Source organism: Neomonachus schauinslandi, chromosome 6 (genome assembly GCF_002201575.2).
Source record: "Neomonachus schauinslandi chromosome 6, ASM220157v2, whole genome shotgun sequence".
Lineage (NCBI taxonomy): Eukaryota > Metazoa > Chordata > Mammalia > Carnivora > Phocidae > Neomonachus > Neomonachus schauinslandi.
Genome location: NC_058408.1, coordinates 51,529,006 through 51,554,684, shown reverse-complemented (window position 1 = coordinate 51,554,684; position 25,679 = coordinate 51,529,006). Strand labels below are relative to the sequence as shown.

Genomic DNA, 25,679 nt, shown 5'->3' with positions numbered 1-25,679 from the left:
CATTTTTTCTAAAACCCAAAGCAGTGTTCTCATTTGCTTGTGGTTAATTGTAAAGGCAGGATGAGGTAATGAGGGAACCAAAGAAAGCCCTGAATTTAAGTAGAAAGATCTGTAATGGTGGCTAGAAATTGGCTGCCACTCTCTTTGTTGTAAGTGGTGTTTTTTATTTCTGACCAGGGTGTGTGTCCTTCTTTGGGGAAAATGAGGTGACGTGGAGACCATCTGCCCTAGGATAGGAGAGGACTATCTGGGACTCAGGGTCCACCCTTCTCCTCTGGCCCAGCCTTGGTTGACATCTGCCCCTCCAGACAGAAGTCTTGGCTGCTTTGTGTCTCTTGGGAAGGCACTTCTCCACATCTTATGAGAAGCGAGCAGGATTTAACCTCCTTGTTGGGGGAAAACTAATTATCTTTCTAGGAGATCATACTTGGCACTGCTCAGAGGAAGTATAGGCATAGGATTTAGTTATAGAGCAATTCAGATTGAATTGAGCACCCAGTAAGCCTTGAGTTTCTTTTATTTTCAGGAGAACCCCTCTCTTAAATATGATAGGCAAGAGGACATTGGTTTCTTATTCACATGTTGTAATCTCACTGGCTTTTTTTAATCTGGGGCAGTACATATAGCAGAGAGATGAAGAACACAGATAAGGAGAGTGGACAGACCTGGTGTTTGGTCTCAGCTCTGCTGCTTATTAACTGTGTGCCCTTGGGCAAGCTCCTTAACCTCTCTGAACACCTGTAACAACTAATGATATCAATAGACTCTCAGGATTGTGAGGACTAAGGGAGAATGACATTTATAAAGTGCCTGGCACAGTCCCCATCATCTGATAAACACACGCGAAAAACCTAGGTGCTATTATTAATGTCCCAAATATTACCTTGGCCAGGATTGTGCTATGAGACTGGAGACACAGAGGGGATCCACATATTCACGGCCACTGCCATGCCTGAGATGACAGGGATGTCTGGGTGAGGAACCCACATATAAATTCTGGGGCTATCAGTGTGTGGCTGGAAATTGAAGCCACAAGGGTGGATGTGGCCATCAAGAGAGAATGAATGGAGCACCGATGTAGAGCCCTGTGACATCAGTGTGTCTCTCAGGGCAGAACTAGGGGGACCAGCCGTCCAGCTGATGATCAGGAGCACACACCTCAAAGAGCCTTTCTCGAAAAGGCCATGCCAGGCAGCCTTTGTCCTGAGTCTTAATATGCCTCTGCCCCCCACCTCCCCACATCCCCTTCCTGCAGTCAGAATTAAAGACAAGATCGGAGTTAATGAGACTGCTTCTGGGGGACACCTGGTTTCCTGTGGCTTCCCACAGGCACATTCCACGCCAGTAAATACCCTTTGTCTCAAACATTCCCACAGCATTTACTAAGTGATTCCTCAACAGAAAAATCATGCCCACTTGGGAAGTTCTCCTGCATTTTCCTGGGTGACATTTATTGCCCTGTCCGCCCCCTCTGTGACGGACTCTGTCTGCGGTCAGACGGCTGTGTGTCCCAGGGGCGTTGCTGAGGTCATCCCTTCCCTATGCTCTTCCACCAGGCAAGTCTCTCCTGCCACGTGTTGGAAGGAAAGCCAGCAGGCTTCTCCTCTCGCTCATTACACTTGACAGAAGTGCGAGGTCGAGGATGCCTCCCTCCCATCTTCTTTCGAACAATCACCCTGCCCAGGGAAATCTGAGCTCAACTCGGGTAATCCAAGAGGCTGCAATTAGCGAGGACATCTTGTTACGAGCGACAGGCGGCAGAAGGACGGGCGGCCCTGAGGGCTCCTACGAGGGCTTCTGGGGTTTCTCATATTCTAGGCTTCCAAAAACAAACACAGTGAGACTGGGCTTCGTGCAGCCTTGCTGCAGTTTATGGCAGGAGTCTGCGGCTGTTTTGCATTCGTGCAGAACTTCTTCAAAAAGCCATCTGTACTCCATTTGCATCTCAGAAGAGAGGGAGCCATAGGGTGGGGGCAGGGTTTGGATGGCAGGAATGGGCAGAGAAGTCCGAGCCCATTTTCCTAGCTCCACTGTTGCCTGGGAAGGGGATTTGGGACAGTGAAAACTCCATACAAAGAGGTTGCCTTTGAGATCAGTGTGTGTGGCTATTGGGGGTGACAGAAGTGCTGGAGTGGGGGAGGTTAAGGGCTCAGTTAGTGGACACTGTGCAGACTGAGTTTGCAGCTTTGTACTTTTGCTGTATAACCAAGGACATATTGCTTGATGCCCCTGAGTCTCAGTTCCCGCTTTGGGGAAGGAACAGAGCTATGTGTGACTGTGTTATCATGGGGTTGAACTTCTGAGGACAGCAACTGTGAACTATCATTATTTTTACCCTATACCTGTCTTCCAACTCGCTCTACTGGCCCTCCTCAATCTCCCCCCGCCCCCCAGCTGCCCCCTATTCCTTTGACAAAAATCCCAAGCAGATTCTAGAGCTTCCTGGTCACTTTTAGTATTGGAAGAGAACCCTTCTGTGAAGGGCATTTCTATCCCAATAGGAGAGCCTCGGTCTTCTATCCCGGCCCCATGTTTTCTTCCCACCCAGCTCAGACCTGATCTGGGATCAGGGATCTGCAGGTGAGCGGGAGGGCAGGGGCCCTAGTGGGCCTGGTGCCTTCCTTCCCCCACTGCCTCCCTCAACTTGCCTGGCTGCATCTGGCTTCCCCAGGTTGTTGACTGAGGCAGGGAGGGGAGTCAGAAGGGAAGGGAAAAGGGATTTTTTTCTAGTTAGAGCTATTACAGTTCCTTCTAGTTATCGGATACCCTTGTTTCGTTAGCTGCTCCCATTGCTGGCTCCACCCATCCCCTCTTGTGGGAATCTGTTGTGGGTTTTTCAGACAGTCTGCTTTCTACCCCCTGGGCACTTCCTCCCGTGGGTTGCCCACTGGGGAAGCACACTCCTGCGGAGCCACGGGGCTGCACCTCAGCTCTGGCCCCCAGCTGCCTTATATATGTGGCATTGACCTATGGCAGGACTTCCATATTCTCGTCTCCCCAAACTCTGGGGTGCACCATACCCTCCCTCCAATCTCTGCTATGCAGGCTGTTCCAGGCAAACTCCCACCTCTGAATTCCTCTGGGCAAGAGGCAGGTACTGGTCTCTTTGCCCTCCACCTTCTATTCAAACCAACCGGCTCCCAGAAAAGCTTCAGTAAAGCATCTCTCTTTAGAATGTGTGGGCCCTTATTACCCACTGTCCAAATCCCATGACAAGAAATGGCTCACTGACCATTCCATTATATCTGCAAGATGTTGAGTCCAGTTCCTGGGGCATAGTAAGTGCTCAGAAAAGGTGAGATATTATAATTTTTTTAAAAAGATTGATTTATTGATCTATCTATCTATTGTACATGAACGGTGGGGAGGGACAGGGGGGAGGGAGAAGGAAAGAACCTCGAGCCGACTCCACACTGAGTGTGGAGGCTGACCTGGGGCTCCTTCTCATGACTCTGAGATCATGACCTGACCCAAAATTAAGGCTCAGCTGCTTAACAGACTGAGCCACCCAGGAGCCCCAGTTATTATCATCAATAATGCATGCTTTGGATTATAGGAAGAACTAAGAAGGAGTGAGCAAAGGGGTAACCTGAAGAAGAATTCTCCTTAGGTGCTGCATGGTTTAGTTCAGAGTGGTAGCACATCCCTTGGGTAAAACACCCAGGGCGTCTGCCCAAAGGAGGGAATGACATAGGAAAGGTATATATACTGTGCTCATGTGTTATTTGTATCAGAAGGTCATATGGATGCAGAGCCAGCACAGGTTTGCAATCAGTCGGACCTAGTTTTAAATCTCGACTGTGACACTTACTAGTTGGACAGCCCCTGGTAAGTGACTTTGCCTTGCACATCTGTTTGCTCACCCAGGATAAGCAAAGTAGCACTAATCTATCTCACTTGGCAGTGATGAAGATTAATTATGAGGGTTAACGCCCCTGGGCAATGCCTGGCACAAAGCAGCAACTTGATAAATAACAGGTAATGTTATAATAATATTATTATTGTTATCTTTAACGATAATTCTGCCAGGGACCTTCATCCTCTACTTCTTCATACTAAATAAATCTTGACTCTCAGAAATCAAAGATTTTACAAAATATTAAAACTGGGTTTAATGATGCTTTCTTCCTTTTCATGACCAACAGAGTTATTTGCTCCGGTCCACTCCTTTTGATGGTGTTCTGCTGACTCTGACTGCCGAGTTGGAAAAGAGGCAGCATCAGATGAGGGCCTGTGGAGGCTTCTAGGATGTTGGCAACATTCTAGTTCTGAAGCTGGGTGGTGGTTCCATGGTGGTTGCCTTTATAACAATTCATTAAAATGATACCATTTTTGTCGTGTGCTCTTTTCAGGATAAATGTCATCCTTCACAATAAAAAAAAATGAGAAGGAAAAGGAAAGCATACTCAGTAGTTGATTAAAACCAAAACCTCAAGCATTCAGTGAGCACCTCCTGTGTCCCTGGCATGGTATGAAGTGCTGTCCACATATAATGTGGTGAAACAGGTGTGACCATTCCCACTTGACGAGAGGAGGCTAACGCCAGGATAAGCACCCTTCACAAGGCTAGACACCTAGGACCTGACTTGTCTTTCCAGCACATTGTCGCTGCCTCTCACAGTGGAGAGGTCTCTATGTGCAGTTGTTCTCTAGGTGGTCTTGATGGGATAATATTAGGAGCGTGGTATAGATTAGGGATGGGGGGATTGAAGCCCGGTCACAGTAGGCCTTTCATAGGAGACAGTTGTTTTTATTAGTCAGGTGAGTATAGAATAAGAGGTGAAGAGGCAGGTCTCCCAGGTACTGAACAGTGTAAGCAAAGACAGGAGGCAGGATTGGGCAATGTGTGAGAAGGAACAAAACATTTGGTTTGGATCCTCAGGACCTACAGGATGAAATATTTCTGCTGGTTTCTCAGCCTCCTGTGGGCTCCTAGAATCCATTCAAAAGGCCAACTTCCATCAGCAAATCCCCATGGCTTGTCTTTTGCATCTTTTCTGGATACAGGTCTCCTACAGGTTCTGCTCCCTGTCTCTCCGAGATGGGTCTCCAGGGGACATTGTGCTTCCCCCTGGGGCTCCTATTGGGCTCTGTGCTTTTGGTGGCATCAGCCCCAGCCACCCTTGAACCTCACGGCTGCAGTGACAAGGAGCAACAGGTCACTGTCAGCCACACCTACAAGATTGACGTGCCCAAGTCCGCCCTGGTCCAGGTGGAGACTGACCCTCAGCCCCTTAGTGATGACGGGGCCTCACTCCTGGCCCCAGGGGAGGCTGAGGAACAGAACATCATCTTCAGGCACAACATCCGCCTGCAGACGCCACAGAAGGACTGTGAACTAGCAAGCAGCGTCCAAGAGCTCCTGGCCCGGGTGAAGAAGCTGGAGGAGGAGATGGTGGAGATGAAGGACAAGTGTGATGTCCAGCGCTGCTGCCAAGGAGCTGCTGGTGAGTTTGCCACTTGGTATTCATTCAACAAACCATGCTACGTGCCAGGCGCTCTCTGTGAGTCTGGTGCGCTCCCACCTCACTCTTGGGGCGGGTGGGGGGTCTTGTCCTTGGCACTAGCTCCAGGCAGTATCTGCAAGCCTCGGTAGACAGGGCCCGGCAACGCTTACCGTGAGTCCGGACTCCTGGGTTTACGCTCCTGGGTGCTCTTTGACCTGTGAATCCAATCTCCACCAGAAGAGGGAGCAGTGGGAAGGAGAGGAAAGATGGTCGGCCTTGGAGCTAGACGAGACTGGGTACAAATGCCCCAGTTTCGTCACTATTTAGTGGTGTGACTCTGGGTAAAATCCTGAAGTTTTCTAAACCGCCCAATTAGGATAATTCTATCAACTTGTCCAGTTCTGAGGACTACAGGTGCTATACAGAAGTTTCCAGGCCCATAGTAGATATTTAGCAAAGCGGATCCAAATCATAATGAGGGGTATGTTGGCATACCTGTTTATGCTGGAGGAAGTGCTACCGTTGAGAGCACTTCCTGTACACCAGAGGGACAACTGGGCACCAGGGCCACGGCCATGAATGACACAGCACGGACTGCTGCGGAGGAGCCTCCAGGGCAAAAATGTCTAGGAAGGAAAGAGGGTGTTCTGAGAAGCAGGAGCTGGGCTGCTGATGGCCAGGGGGTTAGAGAGGGGAGCCTGGGGGATCCCTTTTCCCACCCCTCAACCCCATAGTGTGACTGGGCTATTGGGTAGCTTCTGCAGGCCCACTTTTCCAGGATCCAGTTTGGGCTCATTTCCCAAGGACCCAGCCTTGCTAAGGTCCAGCCTGCTCCCAGGCAGCCTGGATCTCACCTGCCAGCCGCCCCCCACCCCCCACCCCCGGAGCCCTGCCCCTCAGCATAAAATGGCGCGCTGACCCCGAGCTGCAGCAGTCCAGGCGTCTTCATAGTTAGGTCCTAAATACTTAACCACCATTTAGAACGGAGGGAACCAGAATTCACCTGAGCGCTTGGATGAGACGGGAAAGGGGAGAGACTTCACGTGGCGTTTGGGGGCGTAAAAGCAGGACACGTTTGTAGCTGTCACAGGTCAGAGTCTGGCCCAGGTTGGAAAGGGCAGACCTCTATCTTCGTCCTGGGCCCTGCCCTCCGAAGAACGCACTGTGCGGGGCCCAGCCCGGGCCAGCCCGCTCGCCGGCCCTCCCCCTCAGCCTGCTTTCCTCTTGCTGGTAGGTGGGAGCCTCCACTGCAGCGGCCACGGGACCTTCTCGCCGGAGACCTGCACCTGCCGCTGCGAGCAGGGCTGGGAGGGTGCCGCGTGCGAGCGGCCCGCCTGCCCCGGGGCGTGCAGTGGCCACGGGCGTTGCGCCGCCGGCCTCTGCGAGTGCGAGCCGCCCTACGTGGGCGCCGACTGCGCCTACCCCGCCTGCCCCGACGACTGCAGCGGGCACGGCGCGTGCGTGCGCGGCGTCTGCCGGTGCCACGAGGACTTCACGTCCGAGGACTGCAGCGAGCGCCGCTGCCCGGGTGACTGCAGCGGCCACGGCTTCTGCGACACGGGCGAGTGTTACTGCGAGGAGGGCTTCAGAGGCCTCGACTGCGCCCAGGGTGAGAGCCGAGAGGCCCGACTCCCTCCTTTCCCTGCCCCGCGCTGGCGCCATTTAGCCATCATGACACCCGGTCCTGCGCGGGGCCGCGGCCTCTAGTCCACCTCGGAAGCCCTGGGGGGCTTGTGAAACACAGGTTGCTGGGTCAGCCGAAGTTTCTGAGGCAGGGGGTCTGGGGTGAGGCCCGAGGATTTGCATCAATAACCAGTTCCAGATGATCCTGATGCTGCTGGTTTGAGAACCGGTGGTCTTCTGTGATCTACTGGCGCTGTGTGTATGTGTGTGAGTGTGTGTGTCTGGGGGTGTGTGAGTCGGTGTTAACTCCCAACCACGTAACTTCCCGCGGGGGTGGAGGGGGGGGGTCCAGAGTGGTGCTCTACACAGGCGCTGTGTGCTCTAACCTGCCGCCAGTGTTAAGGATATAGTAGGTGCTCGGTGACCACACGTTGGTTATGCATTTCCACCCCTGTTTCCTCACCCTCTCCTCTCCTCTTCCTGTTCTGCATAGTGGTGGCTCCCCAGGGCCTACAGCTGCTCAAGAGCAGGGAGGATTCCCTACTGGTGAGCTGGGAGCCCTCTAGCGAGGTGGACCACTACCTCCTCAGCTACTACCCTCTGGGGAAGGAGCTCTCTGGGAAGCAGATCCAAGTGCCCAAGGAGCAGCACACCTATGACATCGTTGGTTTGCAGCCTGGAACCAAGTACATAGTTACCCTGCGCAACGTGAAGAAAGAGGTTTCCAGCGGCCCACAGCATCTACTTGCTACCACAGGTGAGGAAGCAGTGGGATGCCTCAGGTTTCCCAGGAAAGGCCCCATTTTAAATGTTTTCTTCCATTGTTCCCACAAATACCCTTCTACTACTCAGAACATTGCCCTCATTTGGCAGTTGAAAAGCGTAGCTGTTGCAATCCTGGTTTCTGGAGAAAAATCTCAGTTCTTGCTCCCTTTTCTCGGCTCCTGCAAGTCAGTAATAGAGCCTGCTGGATTGGGGCTCAAGGGGTCTTCTCCGCGCCTAAGATTAGTAAGGTCTGATTGCCCTGCAGCCACACACAAGCAGCCAAGGAGTATACCTGTACACCCAGGCCCTCACTGACGCTTTGAGGCCATTCAGCAAGTTGGAGGTGGGATGATGGCTGGAGATTTGCTGAAGCCACCTGTATCAGATTCATCTTAGCAGGAAAGAGAGAGAGTAAACAGCGTAATTGAAGACAGTTTAGTGAAGAGGCATGGATGGGTAGGATTTGGCTGGTGAAGTACTCTAGGACTAGCATCAGTGGGGATCCACCCCATTCTGAAGGGGGAGGGATGGAAATTGGTAGTGGGACCCAAAAAGAGCTGTAGGAGAGGGTTGCCTGAGGAGGCACTTTGGGTAGAGATGCAGGCGGTCCACCATGGCCTCACTGGGAGGGAGGGAAGGAGATCAGTTGCCTAAATTCTCTATCCTGCCCTCTGATATTCTGGTAACTTACTGGCTGAACGTAACAAGAAGCCAGAGGGCAAGGGGATCTGATTTAACACAATTCATACAGGTCATAATCTGGGATACACAGCAGGACAAAGGATGGATCTGGAGGGACAGAGTCTCCAGTGTACCACCAAATGTTACCAAAATGTTTGGAGAGACAAGCCTCACTGCTTACTGTTTAGAAATTCTTGTTTTCTCATGAAAGTTCTTCAAGCAACTTAGATCTTCAAGAGCTTGGAAAAACCTAGTTATTTGAGTGATTCTGATCCCTTCATTCACTCATCTTATTTTACTGAACATCTACTGTGTACCAGGCACTATTCTAGATGCTGATAAAAATCAGCTGCCTCCACCCTTCACTAAACTCCTGGGGAGAGATCCAGGGACACCCAGATGGCTGGGCTTTTGGGCACATGGTTGTCTCTGCAGAAACATCAGGCTGCCTGTCCTGTTCAGTGGTGAGGATAGGGATGGCTCCATGTTGGAAAGGGCCATGAGAGACCTGTCATCCTGGGTGTATAATTTGTGATTGCCTTTATCAATCCCCTCCAGCCATAGACCCCTCAGGACACTGCTGGAGTCAAGCAGGTTGGGTTTATTGACTGTTGGCATGTGGGACAACACAGCACAGGGGTTGTGGGTATCTCAGTAAGAGCATTAGGAAGGACTGGGATAGAATTGGGGCTTGTGTTGGGTGATTTGGGGGAAGTTGAAGGCAGCAGGGGTTTGCTTTGGCTTGCATGCTGTCATCAAGGGGAGTTAACTCCATGACTGGTAACTTAGTGAACCTTATCTAGAAAGAGCAGACTAGAGAGAACCAGGCCAGCTCCCCCTTTTTGTCTGTGGCTGCCTCTGTCTCTAGACAGGCCAGTGCCCAAAGCCTCCCAATGAAGAGCAGAGACAGCTGTTTTGAAAGTCTTAGTAACCCCTCTTGGCTTCTGCGCTAGGGGCTTGGAAAATCTTGCAACTGTAAAGCTTGTCTTTCTATCTAATCTGATTCATGTTAAACCCATTCTGTTTGCTCCTCAGGGGAGCCTGGGTCCAAGAGACACTTATCCCCATAATAATCTTGAATATTTTCATTAAGTCTCTGCTTTTTCACTTGTGAGCTGTAGAGGACCCTTCTATGGTCCTTGAGTCACTTTCATTACTGACCTCTTGACCTGTTCCCTTAAGGAATTCCCATCTTTGAAGGAAGAACCTGGAGGCTGGCAGATGGAAGCCAGTAGGTGGGAGGAAATTCTTCAGAGAAAAGGCTCTGTGAGGTTCTCTGTTCATAAGAGAGTGAATCAGAAACATTCAGACCCGAGGGACCTTAAGAGCACCAAGTTCACCCCCTGCCTGATACATAAATTCTCTGTCCCATGTCCTTGACAAGTGGTCAGCCAGCCTAGGGAGCATCTAGGGAGCACCACCAAGGTGGTGAAGGTGGGCATGTGACCAAGGAAGGGGCAAGGCTGAGAGCCTGGTGGCTTCAAACTTCGGGTCAGATGACATCCAGTGGGTATGGCCGTTAGATATGGCCCTTGGAACTCACGGTGCTCTCAAAAAACCAGTCCCCTCCCCAGCCACCACCCAAAAGTTCTTCCCTTGGAGCCACATCAGCGATCCATTCCTTTGCATGAATCATTATAATTTCATTTTTTTCCAAGTGGAGGGATAAACATTTAGCCATTATTACTTGACTATGAATAGATGGGTATAATAACTCTCCTCTGCAGGTTGGACAGGTTGGACAGCTGAGGTCACCAGGTCTAAACTGTGGTAGAAGGCGCAGGAAAGATACTCAGAAGGACCAAGTTAAAATTCACCTATTTTATAGTTTTCCCTAGGGTTAGTCTTCGTAGGAGAATTTGAGTGGCAAGGAAGGAGCTGTAATTTGGGAGATGGAGGAAGACACTGGTTGTATTATCAGTATTATACTCCAGAAAATTTCAAATGCGTTCCCCACACTTTACATGGGAGAAGCTGAGCTTCTCCTCCTGGGATTGAGTCTTTGAGGGCAGGGTTCTGCAGCTAAAGGGTGTGTTTCATTCAGGGCAGCCTGACCCGTGGGTCCGGTGGTTTGGATGGCTGGTTGGAGAAGTGTGGTCCAGGGCTTGGCCCATGGCGGCTTGGATAGGGAAGGCAGCATGGCATCTGATGGGATGGGAGAGAGGAGGCTTTCCCAGTAGATAGTCTGTCCTCCATGGATAATGTGAGAGCCAACAGTTTATTTGCTACTTTGGTGGTTTTAAGACACCTGTTAAGGATTATGTCCTGGGCTGAAGCATGCTCTCAGTGTGTCAAGGAAGGGCACTGACCCGGTAGCAAACGTTCTGCTCCAGACCTGCCTGAGCTCTGCTCTTCACTGCTCTCTCCTGCCTTCCCTGACCCCTGCCCTAGATCTTGCCGTTCTTGGCAGTGCGTGGGTGACAGATGAGACTGAGAACTCGCTTGATGTGGAGTGGGAGAACCCCCCGACCGAGGTGGACTACTACAAGCTGCAGTATGGCCCCCTGACAGGGCAGGAGGTGGCTGAGGTCACTGTGCCCAAGAGCAGTGACCCCAAGAGCCGATATGACATCACGGGTAAGAGCCAACACTGGGGATGTGGGACATTTGCTGTGGATGATGAGGTGGGGACAGTGTGCACAGAGGGTCCTGGGGCCCTAGGAATCACTTTGAATTCTGACCCTGGAAACTCCCAGATAAGAGCCCAGTCTGTAGGCCTGCAGACCTGTGCTCTAGGGTCCCAGAGCTGACTCTGGAATCTCAGAGCACCTGGTTGACAGATTATAGGCCCAATGTCCTCTTGAAAACCCTGTCTGTGTCTCAGGGTGGATATGCTGGTACAGACATTCCTTTTGGGAGAACTGTGTGTATGTGTGTTTGTGTGTCTGTGTGTGTGAATGTGTGTGTGTGTGTCTGAGAGAGAGAGAGAGAGGAAGTGAGAGAGAGAGAGAGAGAGATTGGTTTATTAGGCATGCTGCATGGAAGGAGTGATGCTGGGAGGCCTGGGTGGGGAGGTCCTTGTCCCAACTGACCTAGTTTATCTGCTGAGAGCTGGAAATCTGATGGCCACTAAGGAAACAGGGCCATGCAGGGCTGGATCACATTTTGTGACTCCTGAAGCTTAGAGAATTTTCAGGGCTCTCTTTAAGGAAAATAATACACAATCATGAATACCCAAGTGAATATCCTTGGAGGTGGCCCGTGCAGGGAAGGGGTCCCTGAGCCTTATTAGCTCCATGGGTAAGTCCTCCTCCACTGTCCACTCTGTGAGCTCCATCTTGGAAGGACATCTTGGGGTTCCCAGGGTCCGCGGAGCGGAGAGCAGTGTGTGTGCCTCCCACACGCTGCTCTCTGCCCGTACTTTGCCACAGTCTGGATTTCTGTGCCACAGAGAACAGTTACTCAAACCACTGCTGCAGAGAAATAACAAACAAAAAAGGGCCAAGCAAAGAAGAAAATAATGGAATACAGTTAGGCTAATTATTACAATGAGGCGGAAAGAAACTTTTGAGGGAATAGGATTGTTGGGGGCAGAAAACCACTTGGGCTATAAATAAAATTGGGAAATCAGTGCTTGGCAGCCCAAGAAAGGAGCTCTGTTACCTTCACCTCATCCACTCTGGCCCCCCGCACCCCCGTAAGCCCCTCGATGACGCTTTGTATTCCACTGGCCCCGCCACTCTTCCTCTGCCTTAGATTTATCTTCGGGTGAGAAGAATAGCCCCTCACCTCCCCTCATGAGGGAAATCCTGGGGGAGAGCAGGGTTGGGGGCAAGGGTCTGGAGCCCGAACTCACCGAGCCCTGGCTGCTTGTTGGCAGGTCTGCAGCCCGGGACAGAATATAAGATCACCGTTGTTCCCATGAAAGGAGAACTGGAGGGCAAACCGATTCTCCTGAATGGCAAGACAGGTAGGAGCGATTTAGAAGCACTATGAACATTTCTCCAGTTTGCTTTCTGATATTTTTCTTGGCTGACTCCTCTCTGGATAAAAACTCTGGGATTTGTATGTAGAGAGATTCTCTTTGTGTACTGACATCTATGTTGTAGGGCTGGGGAAGGGAAGGAAACTTTTCCTATTTGAAATGTGTTTTACCATTGAAAATTTCCCCTAGGATCTCGGAGTCAAGGGGAAAGGCCATTTCTGACATCTTTCTTCTTATTTTATTAGCTCTTATCACTGTATTATTTTTATTCATTATTTTGGACCTAGGCACACAACTCCCTATTACCTAAGACAGGTGATCTGTAATTTTTTCCCCATTATTCTTGTGTTTTTTCCCTGATGATCACACTCAAACACTCTGCTTTAAAATGTCAAAAGATTTTAAAGACTCTCATATGGGAGCAGTGGTATATTGAACATCTGTGGACTGTGAAAACATATATAATGACAGACATTATAAATCAGTAACACTTGACGATAGATTTGTAATTTATGAATCAGAAAATAATTTGAAATCCCTGTAGTCATATGTGCAAGCTAGTCCACATAGCTTTGAGTTTTGAGCCAATGCTTGAGTCCGTGTGGAACGGTGCATCATCCTGCAATGGTGGAGATCTTGCCAACCCAAGTCGGGAACCGGTGAGCTAGACTATAATGCCACTGGGGGAAGGCTAGTCCTTGAAGCCGGCCAAGAAGGGATCTTTGAATTTCGAGACTTCCTTGAAACGTGTTTTAGTTCTTTACACGATTCTGTCCTGGCAGGAGCTAGCCAGGGTGGTGAGATGGTGCAGGAATGGAATTCGCTATTTTGGTTGCCTAACAGATCGCATTATCTGTAGTGTGAAAGTTAGAGTCAGACAGTTGTAAAAGTAAAGCTATAACTTCATTTAGGAATGAGACAATACAGACTGTGCAGCCTGCCTGAGTGGTGGACTGGTAAAAACTTTTAGTGGGGTGGAAAATGGCAAGGACTTCCTTGTTTCCGGTGGCTTTCTTGTTAGCTGTGAATTCATTGAGAGCCTCCTATGCATCAGGCATTATGCTAACTGAGTACTTCTCATAAATGATCTCATTTAGTTTTCACCGTAACTGTGTGGTAGGTCCTAGTATTATTTCTAAGTCACTTAAAAAAAAAAGCAACAACAAAAAAACCTGGGAAGTTAAACTCAGAATTGCCTAGCTAAGAAATGACAGAGCTGGGCTTTGAACCTAGGATATCCGCTTTGGTGGACGCAAAACTAAAGTTCCTCCCACTTTTACCTTTTCACCCATTGTTTCTGGCTAATTCTCCTACTGTTTACCTCCTAACTAGAAAAATTTCTGTGACTCCTCATTGATTTCGGACTGGATCTGACCATCCTGGGCTGTTGTTCTCCTCACTCCTACTTCCCAATGGAAAACCTCCCTGATGCTGGACTGTTCTTGGGGTTTCTTTTCTTTTCTTTTTTTTTTTAGTAGACTCCACACTCAGCATGGAGCCCAACACAGGGTTTGACCTCACAACCTTGAGATCGAGACCTGAGCTGAGATCAAGAGTCGGGTGCTTAACCAACTGAGCCACCCAGGTGTCTCTGTTTCGGGGTTTCTTAACACAGAAGGCTTATCTCTGCATTATGGGTTTTTCATGTTATGCCAGCCTAGGAAACCCTCTACGGTTATCTCTAGCTATCCATTAATTCAATCAGGAATTCAGTTAATTCAAGCTATCAATTAATTAAACAAAAACTAATTGCAGAGTACTGCTGGGCACTAGAGACATCGTCCCTTTAGATTCTTTCAAAGATGAAAAGTCCTGGTCCTTGCCCTTCAGAGGCTCATAGCAATAAGATCACTCATCCTTCCAGGCTCAGCTCCAACCTTAGCCTCTCCACCGAGGCCTTGTGGGACCACATTAAAGAGCAACTGTTTTTGCCTCTGAGTTTTTAGAGCATTTAATCACACATGGCCTTGAATTGCTAGTTAACCTTTCAAATATGTTATCCCAACTAGAATGTGAGCACTCAAGAAGCATTTTTATTGTCAATTATATTCTAAAAGTGGGATGGGATATTTTATTGGGTAGCAAATAAATTTGTGTCATGTGTCCAACGAACATAAAAAAAAAGACACAATCATTTCTGAGGTCAGGAAACATTCTCAAACCTGGCTAGACTGTTCATTCATTTAAGTGGGGGGGGGGGGGGAAGAATCTCTCTTTTCTCCAAATATTTTGCATTGCCTGAGATGGAAAAAGACATTGGAATCTAAGAACAGCATAACCATGTGCAGGGAAGAAATGACACAGTTCAGGTATTTTTCATTTAACAAGTCACTCAGTGGAACTAATCCACGAAAGGGAAGCGGTCAATTGAAAATTCTCACCCTTTAAGACACTCAGAGTGCACTGAAGCGACTTCCAGAAGCAGGTCAACTTCAGAGCAGCGAGCATCTGCCAGGCCAGTGTCTTCGGGGGAAAGGGCCCTGAACTTCGCTGCCAGACCCTCCCAACCACCCCACATCCAACGACAGGAGGGGCAGGCCACTAAGAGGTGATGCTACCCCTTTGTCCTCAGTTTCTTCATCTGTAAAAGGAAAGGTTGGACTAAATGAGCTTAAAGTCCCTCTTTTTTTTTTTTATATTATTATAAGTGTTTTCATAACTTCCATGATTCATGCATTTCTGTGGTGAGTCCAGAACAAAGGCCTGCTTGCTTTGTTATAATCCCACCAGCTCCCATGCCCAGCAGAATGTACAGCCTCGCATAGTCACGTGTTAACAATTTTCTTAGAACTTTTCCCTTTGACAGTGCCGTGAAATAGCAGTTTTGCCTCTCTTTGGATCTTTTTCTCTTTTTACTGCCTTCCAAACATACTGCTGCATTTGCAATGGCCCAGCCCCTAAAACTTTCCTTCTTAAACTCCTTCATGTTGCAAGATGAACTCCTGTCAACATTCAGAGCTCCTGCCTCCCACACAGCCACCCACGTACACCCAGTGGCTGAAAAATAATAATGATCTTCATCATTTGAGTATCCCCTATATTCTAGGTACTCAGGGCTCCGTACACATTATCTTTGTCATTATAATAGCATTACAGGCATTATTATTCCCATTTTACAGGTGAGAAAAATGGAAGCCCACACAGCTTAGGAGATCAGGGTGAACTAGTGAACAGCGGCGTTTGAACGGAGGGTTGCTTGGGATCAAATCACAACCTTTCCAGAAGCAAAGCTAGAGGACAGCAGGAAGAGAGGTTGATCTCTGAGCACATTCTCTACAAGTGAGGTCTTTGGGATAATTTTATTGCCACAGTGAAAGCAGTAGGGGAGGCCTGAGGAAGCAAGGTGAGGGGACGCCTGGCTGCTGTAGTCCGAAGGAAGGCCTCACCTTCCAGGATCTCACTTTCAAACTAGGGGCATAAGGCCCTAACCTCCATCTTTGCCCCCAAGCCCATATCCCTGTAGATTTTAGATCCTGGCTGTGCCATTTTCCACTATGCCAACTGGGTGATTCAGAAGTAGCCACTGGGAATGGAGAAAGCTATTCTGAATGCCTGAGGCCATGGGCTGGAACAGGGACATGTGAGGCTGGTGTTCCAGCAGACCTAGGACAGCAGTGCCCTACCCAGCCCGGTGGCAAATCTCATTATAAAGTGGAATAAACTTTCCCGATGTGCCCAGAGCCCTTAATTAGCCTCTTCTGTCCACTCAGTTTTGTAAAGTAGATCTTCTGAAGTGGGGATGCCCTTTATTCTAACACATGCAACTCAAAGGTCTACTTACCAAGTCTTGTCTTAAGTCTTTGACCTTGAATGGCCCCGAGAAAGGTCCCATCAGGGCTGCTAGTGTCCAGCAGGTGGGAAAGAAGTTGAGGACTGGGAAGGAGAGCCTGTCTCCTCATTGAGGTTCCCGCTGTGACTCATCTGTGATTCAGCCAGCCGTCTGCAGCTACTGCTGTGTTCCTTGGAAAAACTGTTTATGATCCCCGCACCCCTTCTTGGCAGACAGAGAGGCTTTGGTCTTGCTCAGCTGGCTTCTTCCAGCCATGTGGCCCATCATCGGGATCCCATCACTGAGGCTCTCCTGCTTCTGTGTCTTGGTGTCTGGTTCCCATCCTTAGATTTATCACAGAGAGGAGTGCTTCACGAAGACCCTCCTTCTGGCTCAGGGTGGTGTGGTTAGGGGATTGAGGGAAAGGGCAGAGTCCTGAGTTCCAGGCTAGCCAGGCCTCTAACTGGCTTTATGACCTTGGAGAAGTCATATCTCTCTGGGCTAGGTCTCTAGAACCCTGGCATGGGAGGATTCTGTTTTTCCTTCCTACCTTCTTACTCTTCATGGCCAAGATGCCTTTCCTGGCTCTCCATCCCTCAAGTGCTCTGGGACTGTTGAGGGAACAAGATGCATCAGGGCTGGTTACACTCACGTGGGCATGGTGGATCCTGAGAGGGCTGCACACACAGAGGTCCCTGACCCCACAAGGCAGAGGCTTGTGCTGGGGGTCCTGCAGCTACGGTGCCAAGCGCTGATCTGGGCCAGGGAGGGGTGGTGAGGGGCACTGCTGGGACCATGGGTTGTACAGATGTGGTTCACTTTGGAGAGGATGAGGACCAGGGACTTTTTTTTTTTTTTAATTCTTATGTTAATCCCCATACATTACATCATTAGTTTTAGATGTAGTGTTCCATGATTCATTGTTTGTGCATAACATCCAGTGCTCCATGCAGAATGTGCCCTCCTCAATACCCATCACCAGGCTAACCCATCCTCCCACACCCCTCCCCTCTAGAACCCTCAGTTTGTTTTTCAGAGTCCATCGTCTCTCATGGTTCGTCTACCCCTCCGATTTCCCCCGCTTCATTCTTCCCTTCCTGCTACCTTCTTCTTCTTCTTTTTTTTTTTTCTTAACATATATTGCATTATTTGTTTCAGAGGTACAGATCTGAGATTCAACAGTCTTGCACAATTCACAGCGCTTACCAGAGCACATACCCTCCCCAGTGTCTATCACCCAGTCACCCCATCCCTCCCACCCCACCCCCCACTCCAGCAACCCTCAGTTTGTTTTCTGCGATTACGAATTCCTCATATCAGTGAGATCATATGATACATGTCTTTCTCTGTTTGACTTATTTCGCTCAACATAATACCCTCCAGTTCCATCCACGTCGTTGCAAACGAGGACCAGGGACTTTAAGAGGCAGGACTGTGGGGTGTTCTTGCCCTCTTTTTCCCCATCCTCACTTTCCATTCTAAATGTCCCCATTCCCAAGTCAGCACTGGTTTCCCAGATTGACATTGTTACCTTTGGAGGCTGTCTTCATTCCCTCCCTGTCCTCTGCAGAATCATGCTTTGCACAGAAAGGGGAGCAGGGTGGGGAAAGAGTTCTTTCTCCTGTGTACACCGGACCCTGAGCATCCTCTGAGAGCCTGCTCCAGCCTCCAGAGGCCCAGGACGTGGCCCTGTTGTTGTTTGCTCCCTGTTGTACTGCTCAATCGGCCCAGCCTGTCTCCCAAAAGCAACAGTGTAAGACTGTTTCCCTGTTCCAGTTGTCACGACAAGCTCCAGTTCCCTGCTGCTGCTGGATTCAAATTGCAGGAAGCTTTCAGATCACACTTGATTTTATTTATTTATAGTTCTTATTTCCATAAGAAAAGGCTGGTGATAGTGCTGCTCGGGGGACATAGAAAGTGGAGGTGCATTGACAGATAGGAATGGTTCACATCTTGGCTCTAGCACTTTTAAGTGTCCAGGTGCAAATTCTTGGTCCCATTCTCCCCACCTTCTTTTGCAAACTCTGCCCTCCCTCAGATCTCTCCATCATCTCTGTAAAGGGTCACCCCCTTCTGCAAATCGCTCAGGCCTCAAAATAACATGGATGGATGGAAGGATGGATTTGTGTCCCACATGAACTCCATCAGCAGATTCTGACAAGTATACATTTGAAATCTCCCCAATCCAACCTTTCTCATGACTTTCATCCCTGACACACTGGTCCACATTCCTGTCTTCTCCCACTGTTGGGGCAGCCTCCCAGGTGACCTCTACTCTCGACCCACTACACCCCTACTCTCTCTGGCAGCCAGAGGGGTCTTTTGATAGCGCAGGTCATGCCATTCTTCTGTGCCAACCCCTAGAAGCTTCTTATCTCATTCAGGGCAAAAGCCACAGTTGTTGGAGGCCGCCCACGGTCCACTCACCCCTCACCTCCCTGGTCTCACCTCCAGCACTCAGCTCCCTCACTGACTCTGTCTAGATGTTCTGGCCTCTTGCTGTTCCCTGAATATGTGGAGCAGGGCCTTTACATATGCTGCTCCTTCTGTCTGGAATGAGGTTCCCAGACTGTATGTGGTCCACTGCCTCATTTCACTTCAGTCTCTGTTCAGATGTTCCCTTCCTGGTGAGCCAGTTCTTTCCTGACCTCCCTGTCTAAGCTCACAGATGTCTTTTGTTCAGCATTTTCTATTCCTCTATCTTGCCTTATTGAGCTTCCTAATACCATCACTACTTGTTTATCGTCTGTCTCCTTCAGGAAAATGTAAATTCTATAGCAGAGAGTCTATTCTGTTCATGGCTTATACAGTTAACCCTTACACAACATGGGTTGGAACTGCCAGGTCCACTCATGTGCAGATTGTTCTCAATAAATACACTGGAATTTTTTTGAGATTCGTGACAATTGGGAAAAACTCACAGACAAACCACATAGCCTAGAAATCCTGAAAAAACTAAGAAAAAGTAGGTATTATTGTAAGAATACAGTCTGTGACACATATAACATACAAGATATGTGTCACTCGAATGTTTATTATTGGTGAGGCTTCTGGTCGACGGTAGGTTATCAGTCAAGTTTTTAGCGAGTCAAAAGTTACAGGTGGATTTTCAACTGAGCAAAATTGAGGGGCCTAACTCCTGCATTGTTCAGGGGTCAACTGTATTAGTGTCCTAGGGCTGCTGTAGCAAAGTACCAAAAACTGGGTGGTTTAAAACCGTAGAAATTTATTGTCTCCCAGTTGTGGAGGCTGGAAGCCTGAAATCAAGGTGTCTGCAGGGTCGTGCTCTCTCTGACGGTTTTAGGGGAAAATCATTCCTCACCTCTTCTAGCTTCTGCGATTTGTTGGCAATCCTTGGATTCTTTGCCCTATAGATGCAGCATTCTAGCCACATGGCTGGCTTCTCCCCATGTGTCTTCATATCTTCTTCCCTGTGTGTGTGTCTGGCTCTGTGTCCAAATTCCCTCTTCCATCAGGACACCAGGCATATTGGATTAAGCTCACTCTAATGACCTCATTTTAACCTGCTCATCTCTAGAAAGACCCTATTTCCAAATAAGTCCACATTCTGAGATACTGAGGGTTAGCATTTTGACATATCTTTTTTTTTGGTGGGGGGCACACTTTAATTTATAACTGAGTAAAACTGAATTCCCGGCTCCAACTAGGCGTTCAGGGAAGGTGTGTAGAATGTGTAAGTGACTATCATTTACTAGCAAAGTGACCTTGGCTAAGTCATCTAACCTCTCCGAGCCTGGTATACAATTAGTGCTCAAAAAATGATCACTATTGTTAATTTTCCAAACTAGTACATGGGGAATCTGATAAATGCCTTGAGTTATTACTACAAGGTTTGATAAAGTAATGTGTGAAAAGCACCTTGAATTTAGTATATGCTCAATCAATGACAGTTGATTTATTAAATAAAACATGCACAGCCTCTGGTGATGGAACATATTTCTTTGCACACACATAAGACACTGCCATTGTGCTCCAGGAAAGTGATTCTAGTTGATGTGAAAAAACGCAGCTATGTAAAGTTGTATCTTTTCTGCTAGAGAATCCTGGGCCAGGAGAACTAGAACAGGATGGTGAGAAGCAAAACTGCTTGAATTTCTGAGAGTAAGAAGCTGTTTTGTGTGTCTTTACCCAAAAGGATATAGATCTGCACGTAGGCAGGGTTCTTGGGGTGTGCCTCAGCTTTGTTCCGTGAGGCACATTCGTTGGTGACCTTGATGGCTGCTGAGCTCAGATGGCTTACTTATTAGGTTTGTAAATGATAAGCTAGAAAGGAAAATCAGCATGTTAAGTGAAAGACTAAATTATGAATGAAGTCCATAAGATAAAATATAACAAGAATAAACATTGGGTTCAGGAAATACATTTTATATGAAGAAGTGGGAAAGATGTGGTTTAATATGGAGTTTCTCAACCTTTGATGTACATCAGAATCACCTGCTGAGTTTTGCATATTTTTTTTTTTTTAGCAGAGATGCCAGCACATATCTGAGACCTTCTGAAATGAACTCTCTGGAGGTGGTACCTAGTAGGTGCCCAGTGTTGACAAAGGTCGAGAACCCCTGGGTTAACAGGGACACGTGTGAAAAAGCATAGGGATTTTCTGAGGCTGTGGTCTGAGGATATGTTATTGAGGAGCACGGTGTCCAGGACACAGAGGACATGTTGTTCTGGGTTGGTCCTTCTAGAACATCAGTCTTGCATAGGCAGGGATTTCTGCTGGTTTTGTTCATTGGTGACTCGTGAGTGCCATTATATTCCCTGGCATGGAATGGATGCTCAGCGAATTGCTGAATGAATGGACTGAGTTTTGGGGATTTTTTTCCCTGATCAGGGAAAGAAAGGGGACCAATCTAAATGTGCCAGTTCTAGAAACTACAATTTGGAAGTATAATATGATATGATACGGTATGGCAGGATATGATAGAACAATGTAAAAACTAGTAACTTGCAAGTGCATACTTGGAGAGATGAAGGTGTTTTGATCATAGGAGAATTAGGAAGGAGAATGGTAGCTATTCTTGAACATCTGCTGGAGGGTCTCCCAGAAGAGCATGAGGTGTATTCTATGTGCCTCCGGAAGGACTTCCACTTAAGTGGCTACATTTGTGGGAACTAATGTCTAGTGTGCTCAGTGGTCTCAAAATGGAAGGGATTGTTTGGTCCCTCAGGGTGGGGGTGGTTCCTCAGCCGAGGGTTCAAGCAGAGGGCAGTTGTCCACCTGTCACAGAGGATGGAGAGACCCTCTTGTAATGTGTGGACTGTGGAACTAGGTCACCTGGATGAACTGGAGCTTGAAGCTGCTGTGATCTTGACCAACCAAATGTCTTTCTCTAATTTTTATTCTCATATTTTCATGAAGAAATTGATAGCCCAACCAACGTGGTCACTGATCGAGTGACAGAAGACACAGCAGTGGTCTCCTGGATCCCCGTCCAGGCTGTCATAGATAAGTACGTGGTGCGCTACACCTCCGCTGATGGGGACACAAAGGACATGGCGGTCCCCAGGGAGCAGAGCAGCACCGTCCTGACGGGCCTAAAGCCAGGAGAGGCATACAAAGTCTATGTGTGGGCCGAAAGGGGCAACCAGGAGAGCAAGAAGGCCGACACCAATGCCCTCACAGGTAATGGAGGGATGGGAGCCTAAACGGGTTTCCTCATGGCAGGGAGAAGGCGGATTCGTGAATCAGGAGGCCGATGCCCACCCAACATCAGCTCTTCTGCTTGCAGAGGTGGGGAAGGGGGTTGCAAAAGCAATTTAAAATTTCACAATTATGATTTTTCCCATTTTAACTTTGAACAAAAGAAACCGGCCTTTTTATTTTACACACAAAGTCATACTTGTTTGGGTTAGAATTCCATGTGCAACTCTCTCAGAGCAGAGTAACACTTCCTAATTTTCATTTTTTTTGGACATTAAAACTCAAAATATTTGGCTGACAGTGAATTTGAATGCTTATCTCCGCTTGCAGAGGCTTTACAGGCACTTGGCTTATAATCAGGAACTCTCTTTCAGACCACAGAAATGGTCTGCATCCTGAGTCAACAGTCATCAAATGTACCGATTCTGCCTCGAAGCTTCCAGAAACCAGAAGGGTCCGTCCCCAGACTTCACCTAGCTGTTCTGCTCAGCTTGGGCTTGTAGATGTCCTGAGATGGCAGGGGGCTGGGGGGCTGGGAGGGGCACATCCCAGACATTGTTTCTGCTTAAAGCTTCCTCTGCTCCTGTCCCTGAATTCAGAGCAATCTCATCCCGGAGCCCACTTGAGGTTCCAGACACTTGACAGGAAATCATAGAAAAGGATTCACTTATAGATTGGTCTCTGTTCTGGACAGTCAGTTAGTATAGAGACACTCAGAGAAGCTGATAATTAGTTAGGAATGTGGTTTCAGAAGCTTGACTGTCCACGTTTTAATCCCAGCTCTGCCGTTTACTAGCGGAGTGGCTTTGGGTAAGTCACTTCGCCTCTGTTCTTCAGTCTATAAAAGAGGTTATATGAGTATTTGATTCATAGGGTTATTGGGAGGGTTACATGAGTTAATTCATGGAAGTGCCTGCCACATAGCCAAGCACTATGTAGGTGACAGTCGTGATTATTTCTTACAAGGTGTCCCAGTCAGCTTGGGCTGCTCTAACAGAACACCATAGACTGGGGGCCTTCAACAAAAGAAATTTAGTTCTCACAATTCTGGAGGCTGGAAAGCCCCACGATCTGGGCGCTGGCTATTGGCCCTCTTCTTGGCTTTTAGGTGGCCACCTTCTTCCTACACCCTTATGTGGCAGAGAGAGGAAGCTCAGGTCTCTTATTAGGCATGGATGCCATCATGGGAGACCTACCCTCATGACCTCATCAAACCTAATTATCTCCCAAAAGTCTCACCTCCAAATACCATCAAATTGGGAGTTAGGGCTCCAACATAGGAGTTGGGGGGTGGGGGGTGGGACACACAAACATTCAGTCCATAGCAAATGTTAATCAGCATTCAGCCCTTGATGGATTTCACAGCATGGAGCTTCCTGGGTCAGGGTGGGCCTTATCTCCTCCAGGGGAAGGAGAAGCTGCCAGTAAGGATGGTGAGATCTAGATTGGTTTAAAGGCAGGGTCAGCACTTTCTGTGAGGGGCCAGAGAGTGCATATTTTCAGTTTTCCAGCCATGTAGTCTGTGTTGCAACTATTCAGGTCTGCCACTGAGATGTGAAAACAGCCACAGATAATATGTAAATGAACCAGGGCGCCTGGGTGGCTCAGTCGTTAAGCATCTGCCTTCGGCTCAGGTCATGATCCCAGGGTTCTGGGATCGAGCCCCACATCGGGCTCCCTGCTCGGCGGGAAGCCTGCTTCTCCCTCTCCCACTCCCCCTGCTTGTGTTCCCTCTCTCGCTGTGTCTCTCTCTGTCAGATAAATAAATAAAATCTTTAAAAAAAAATATGTAAATGAACCGGTAGGACTGTGTTCAATAAAACTTTATAAAAGAAGGCAGCAGGTCAGATTTGGCCCATGGGCTGTAGGTTGCCACCTCCTGGTTTATATTACACAAGGCTTTCCATTTAGTAGGATTTTGAGTGTTGTGAAAAGGAAGCATGCGGGTCAGTCTTTTTAAGATGGTAGAGGTTGGAATAGAGAAGAATCTTCCCCTCTGTCAGGTAGGGGTGGTGTGAGTTAGCACCCCAGAATTACTGGGGGCCACTGGGATGTGGCATTGCTGGTACTGTCAGGCACAGAGCTAGGCCCTGGGGGTACAGAGATGGAAGACATAGTCCGTGCTCATGGCATTCACACCCGTGTGGGTAGAGAAGACAAGGAAAAAAGATAAAGTGTAGTGAGTTATGTTATTTTTAGAGTCCACAAATGTCCCTGGAAACTGTGGGAACCAGAAAAAAGGGTACTTAGCACAGACTGGGATGGGAGAGGGGGTCATGGCAGGCTGTAGGAGGAGGTGACAACGGAGCAGAGTCTAGACCCTTGGGTGGGCATTAGCTGTGGGAGCAGCATATGCAAAGGCGTGGGGTATAAGAATAGGACAGGGTTTTTTTTCTGTCTTATCTTAATATGCAATTATCTTAATAATCTTAAGTGGTGTTGATGGTGGCCAGGTCTATGAGAATGGAGTAGTGAGGGATGAGAATCCCAGAGCAAAACTCCTCCTTCTATGTCCCCTGTCCCTAGTGCTTTCGGAACTCTGTGCTCCCCTAGGCGAGCTGTCTCCCTTGGGTGTGTGTTCCGCCCACCTGGCCTGGCTGTGATGTCCGGCAGTGGTGCCTAGGTTGGAAATGCAGTTGCTGTCACAGAAAGCTCAGACGTTTGAGGACTTGGTTTTTGAAACAGGAATATAAAGACATGTTAGTCATGCACCACCACTACTTGGATTTCTGACTCAAGGGGTTCACATTTTAAGGAGAAAGGGGTATTTCATGCCTCAAATGGCACTTGTAATAACAAAGAGCTTATATTTAAGCATTTACCATATGAATATCTCACTTGTGATTTCCCCTAACCTGTGAGGTAGGTACCGCTCTTTCCTCCTTCCTGGAGGTGAGGGGACCTAGAGTTAAGGTTTATAGTCTGCTCAAGTTAGCAACTAGGAAACAGTGGAACCCAGATTCCAACCCAATTTAACTGCATAGAAACCCAGACAGATTCTGCAAGGCGGATTATTTTTATCTGCCCAGACCTCAAGTACCATCAGTTTAAGTCTTCTGGTTCTCTGGCCGCAGACATAATGTTTTATGTGGAAAGAACTGACAGCTCCCTACTTCCAGGATATTTTTCTTCCCAAAGAAAATATTAGAGCTGATGCAGAGATTTATTGAAGTATAATTGCTTTCAGGTACAAGGAGTCAGGAACTGAAAGAGTATATTGTATAAATACAGGGTAAAGGAGAAATTTGCGTATGAAAACCAAATCCAAAGACTACTTTTGGGTAAAGTTTATAGAGCTGAGACTATTTTCACTTGTCTGAAAACCCTACATCTCATTAAATGCTGTTAGCTCATTCTTGGAATTTCAGACCACTTGCTTAATTAAACCCTTAAGTTATCCCAATCACTGGCATAGAACAGACTCTGAAATTTGTCAAGATCATCATTTTGTCTGTGTATGTGCTGGCCTTTCAGGAACTAGAGAGTTAGTAAATGCTACATTCTTTCATCTCTCTTAAAGAAATTGACAGCCCAACAAACCTGGCCACTGACCGGGTGACAGAGGACACGGCCACCGTCTCCTGGGACCCGGTGCAAGCTGTCATCGACAAGTACATGGTGCACTACACCTCTGCCGATGGGGACACCAGGGAGGTATCTGTGGGGAAGGAGCAGAGCAGCGCTGTCCTGACGGGCCTGAGGCCAGGTGTGGAGTACACGGTCCAGGTGTGGGCCCAGAAGGGGACCCGGGAGAGCAAGAAGGTCGACACCAAGGCCCCAACAGGTAACAAGAGAAAGATGGTCAAT

At 48.3% G+C, this 25,679-nt stretch overlaps 1 protein-coding gene across 1 annotated transcript in view; it reads left to right on the top strand.

Moving 5' to 3' along the window:
- Positions 1–5,041: 5,041 nt before the first annotated feature.
- The window catches only part of TNN (tenascin N), a 46,126-nt gene continuing 25,488 nt past the window's right edge, over positions 5,042–25,679 (top strand). The window contains exons 1-7 of the mRNA XM_044916400.1: positions 5,042–5,447; positions 6,682–7,056; positions 7,564–7,827; positions 10,908–11,093; positions 12,337–12,426; positions 21,591–21,854; positions 25,393–25,656. Coding sequence (XP_044772335.1) covers positions 5,042–5,447; positions 6,682–7,056; positions 7,564–7,827; positions 10,908–11,093; positions 12,337–12,426; positions 21,591–21,854; positions 25,393–25,656 — 1,849 coding nt within the window. The remainder of the gene's footprint in view (positions 5,448–6,681; positions 7,057–7,563; positions 7,828–10,907; positions 11,094–12,336; positions 12,427–21,590; positions 21,855–25,392; positions 25,657–25,679) is intronic.